Here is a 4584-nt window from a genome sequence, read left to right as displayed (position 1 = left end):
CACGGAGGGGGAGTGTGTAGGGGTAGGATGTAGGGCGTGGTTTGGGATTGGGCTTTAAAAGGTCCTTCGGCGCCACTCGATGACGCAGTTTACTTGAGATAGTGGCTCTGCAGCAGCAGGTTTATTCGACATTGAGAAACGGCCCGTGTTTAAGGTACACACCAACTAACGCAGCTTTGTTGTTTTAATAGTAGTGCCATATTGCAATTGATAATTAACCGTTGTTTCTTTTTTCATCAACAGTTCAGCCATGGAAGATGAAATCGCCGCCCTGGTTGTTGACAATGGATCCGGTATGTGCAAAGCCGGATTCGCCGGAGACGACGCTCCTCGTGCTGTCTTCCCTTCCATCGTAGGCCGCCCCAGGCATCAGGTGAGGCATTGAGCTCCAAAAGAATAGAGAGGAAATGTACACTTGATAAGCATTTGCATATGAGATTTATAACCAGCCAGTCAATCAGTACACAAGATGATCCTTTATCAGTCCCTATAGGGGAAATTCATGTGTTGCAGTAAAGACCTAAATAAGTACAAATATAGAAGTAAACAGACATGCAAAACAATATATCGTATCTATTTATGTGCCTGTGTTACCGTTTAACTAGTGGCGCGGGGAACTCGTGATATTCTATAACGGTACGAATGTGTCAGGGGCGTTTACTTTGAGAAGCCATTGCCGATTAACCAGGAAATCCGCATTTCGATCGCTTCCTCCGTCGTTTACATTTTTCTCTTTTGGTATATTTGGCTGGATAGGAACACTTTGATGCACATTCAGTACCAGTGTGTGAGGTTGTGGTTGCGATGCCGATATCCGGACGCGTACAGCGAGGACTACAAAATGACAATGAGGTCACTGGGGGATGTCTGTTCAAAACATTGCACGCTTGAATAACTCATTTAAACCAGTTATTTTTGCCAGACTTATTACTGAATATCATTATTAATGTGATGCCAAGTCCATCTGAGACCTGTGTACACCTTCAGACGGCCTACACGCAGTGGTGTAGTGGGGATTTTTTTACTGGGTGGACGGGGCGGGGGTGGACGGCAGTAGCGTGGCGTGGGAAAACAATTAGGGGAAGCCAATAATACGTCCTTTTTTTGGGGGGGGTGGTCAATGTAACGCTCTAACCAGATGAGTGATTACAGCGCTCGGTATCATTTTACACACATTTGTACCATACAGATGCAGGACTTACCCACGCCTGTTGTCTAACCGACATGTCCGCACGCACTCTCCAGCTGCAACTCTAATAAGCATTCATTCACAAACTAAATCAGGAGACCTTTAACGTTTTACGTCCGATTGGCTCCTTTTTTCCTCGCTGTACACAGCTCCAGTTTGGTCATTGGCCTGTGATCAGATTTATTTTTAGTTGCTGCTGTAGCGGAAGTTTAGTACAATTATTTTTGATTTTAAATACTCCTAATCCCCACCCTCCATAATTGCACTTGCTTCAGTTGCTTGCAGTGACGTTATCCATCGATTAGATTTATGATTCAAAAATTATAAGAGTAGACATGTGGATATTATCTGGCTGCACAAAACATGCATTTATCTAACAGGTTCGTTTTCCACAGACCTTATTTCCAGCTATTTTCCAAAATCCTATGGACTTGACACATTCGTAACGTTATAGAATATCATGAGTTCCCTGCACCACCAGTTAAACAGTAATACCTGTACTTGGACTTGTAAACTGTATGTATATCCATGTTTTAGTGCAGAATATATAATCTAACCATCTCTGATGTCTTGATTCCAGGGTGTGATGGTCGGTATGGGCCAGAAGGACAGCTACGTTGGTGATGAAGCCCAGAGCAAGAGGGGTATCCTGACCCTGAAGTACCCCATTGAGCACGGTATTGTGACCAACTGGGATGACATGGAGAAGATCTGGCATCACACCTTCTACAACGAGCTGAGAGTTGCCCCCGAGGAGCACCCCGTCCTGCTCACAGAGGCCCCCCTGAACCCCAAAGCCAACAGGGAGAAGATGACCCAGGTACACACCCTTAACTTTAGCACACACAGAATGTAGCATAATTAGCTTATCCAGTATTATTAGCTATTTAACTGGTAGCCTCATTTCTTCCTGGGTTTCCATCTCCATTCCATTCTCACCTGCTCCTTCCTCCCCCTCTCCTCCAGGACTTCTCTCCTATAAGATGATCTATCATCAACAGGTCTCTCTTGACTGTGTGCCTTATCTGCACTTGTGTAGCTGAGTTATTAAATCAGCACTACTTTAACATACATCTGACATGCACAAGTGTGAAGGAATGATGACTTTCTGCACTTTGTTTCTCTACTAACTTTAATCTTAGCCTCACACAATAATGCATGTAGTGAGTGCAGTGGCCACAGAAGTTAAGTACTTTTTATTGTGGTTGATTATTAACATGTTCTCTTTTCATTCTACAGATCATGTTCGAGACCTTCAACACCCCCGCCATGTACGTCGCCATCCAGGCTGTGCTGTCCCTGTACGCCTCTGGTCGTACCACTGGTATCGTCATGGATTCCGGTGATGGTGTGACCCACACAGTGCCCATCTATGAGGGTTACGCCCTGCCCCACGCCATCCTCCGTCTGGATTTGGCTGGCCGCGACCTCACAGACTACCTCATGAAGATCCTGACAGAGCGTGGCTACTCCTTCACCACCACAGCTGAGAGGGAAATCGTGCGTGACATCAAGGAGAAGCTTTGCTACGTCGCCCTGGACTTCGAGCAGGAGATGGGCACCGCTGCCTCCTCCTCCTCCCTGGAGAAGAGCTACGAGCTTCCCGACGGTCAGGTCATCACCATCGGAAACGAGAGGTTCCGTTGCCCAGAGGCCATCTTCCAGCCATCCTTCCTCGGTGAGTCACCAACTTAACATAACCTGCACTACATCCCAAAAAAACAAAAAAAAAAACACTTCTAGTTATCCTGTAGCTACACTTGCTAACCAGTGTTTTGATTCTGCCCTCAGGTATGGAGTCTTGCGGAATCCACGAGACCACCTACAACGGTATCATGAAGTGTGACGTCGATATCCGTAAGGATCTGTACGCCAACACCGTGCTGTCCGGAGGTACCACCATGTACCCCGGCATCGCTGACAGGATGCAGAAGGAGATCACCGCCCTGGCCCCATCCACCATGAAGATCAAGGTGAGCTGAGCCTCTGCCCAGCCAGCAGAGTAACATACTGCTCTGTTTGAGTCAGATGAATGCAAAAAGAAATGGTGTCTCATGCATCTTCCCCTTGTCTCTCTGCAGATCATTGCCCCACCAGAGCGTAAATACTCTGTCTGGATCGGAGGCTCCATCCTGGCCTCTCTGTCCACCTTCCAGCAGATGTGGATCAGCAAGCAGGAGTATGATGAGTCCGGCCCCTCCATCGTCCACCGCAAATGCTTCTAAAGAGACGGACTGTTCCCCATCCCCAACCAGACACCAAACAACTTCAGCTCTTCATGACGTTTGACTCTTGTCTTCCATTAAATGAGTTTATTTCAAGGTGAATGTGACTTCCAGCTGTTATTGAAAAGCTAAAAGAACATTTGAAAAGTACACAAGACATGGTTCTTGCAGGAAAATCAGAGGGGTATATAAACACATCTTGTAGGAAGATGAACCAGATATTTAAAAAAAATAAGTATATAGTGTATGTATACATTCATTAATGCAGCAGTGAAGGTTCTAGCACATTTTTAAACTAGTGAAATAAAGAATTTAAAATGGCCTTTTAATACAGGTCATTTACTTTACTAAATGGCAGATTTCCAGTCAAGACACAGGCTAACTTCAATGATTAAAAGTATCGACTAACCTAAAATCTCTATACTATAGATTACTTTGAATCCTTAACCCTTGAAAATCCAGATGTTTCAGTCTCTATAGAAGTATCAGTTTTTTTTTAGGCATAACCATTTTGATTGTATTCCATAGGTATCTGCTTATTGGGTTAATACATTAATGAACCAGTGAGTCACAATACAAAGATGATGACACTATACATGTGTAATATTTAGATACCATTACAGGCAGTCATTTGGATTTATTCCACAAAACAGCATTCAGTAGCCTGCTGACTTCTGCAGCTTAGTGTCTCCCCTCAGGTCTTCTTAAAATCCTGTTAGCAGTGAAGGATTTTGGACTTTAACCTGGAACTTACTTACAGAAGTACATATTCAGCTTACAGGGTATGAAGGTGCTTTCAAAACCTGACAACTCCAAACATACTGAACTGTAAGGATGCACAATTACTTGCATTTTGTTCAAAATAACAATATGGACAAATGCAATATTCAAATTACATTAAGGGCAGTTTGGTAAAGGCTATGATAAAAATATCGGAACGTTTTGTGGAGCTGCAACGAAGCCCTGTCTGGTACAGAAAATAACCCCATGATCATTTCAATATATTTTAGCAAAAATGCTAGTTCAATTCCAGTCAAAATAATTAGAATTGAGTTAAACTCAAACTACAGACACACATTTGCTTTAAGGAAGTTAGTGCAAACTCATACCTAAAACTAAATGTTCTTATGACAACTCGAGTGCAAATGTCTTTTCAAACGTCAGCAAATG

At 43.8% G+C, this 4584-nt stretch overlaps 1 protein-coding gene across 1 annotated transcript; it reads left to right on the top strand.

Moving 5' to 3' along the window:
* Positions 1–3516, top strand: LOC307015684 (actin, cytoplasmic 1-like). The gene is made up of 6 exons (XM_079644468.1): positions 1–154; positions 244–373; positions 1770–2009; positions 2429–2867; positions 2981–3162; positions 3271–3516. Exons 2-6 carry the CDS (start codon positions 251–253, stop codon positions 3412–3414), a joined length of 1128 nt encoding a protein of 375 aa, XP_079500594.1. The 5' UTR covers positions 1–154; positions 244–250; the 3' UTR covers positions 3415–3516.
* The last annotated feature ends 1068 nt before the right edge of the window (positions 3517–4584 follow it).

Source organism: Notothenia rossii (assembly GCF_949606895.1).
Source record: "Notothenia rossii genome assembly, chromosome: 8".
Classification (NCBI taxonomy): Eukaryota; Metazoa; Chordata; class Actinopteri; order Perciformes; family Nototheniidae; genus Notothenia; species Notothenia rossii.
This window is presented reverse-complemented; position numbering and strand designations above follow the sequence as displayed.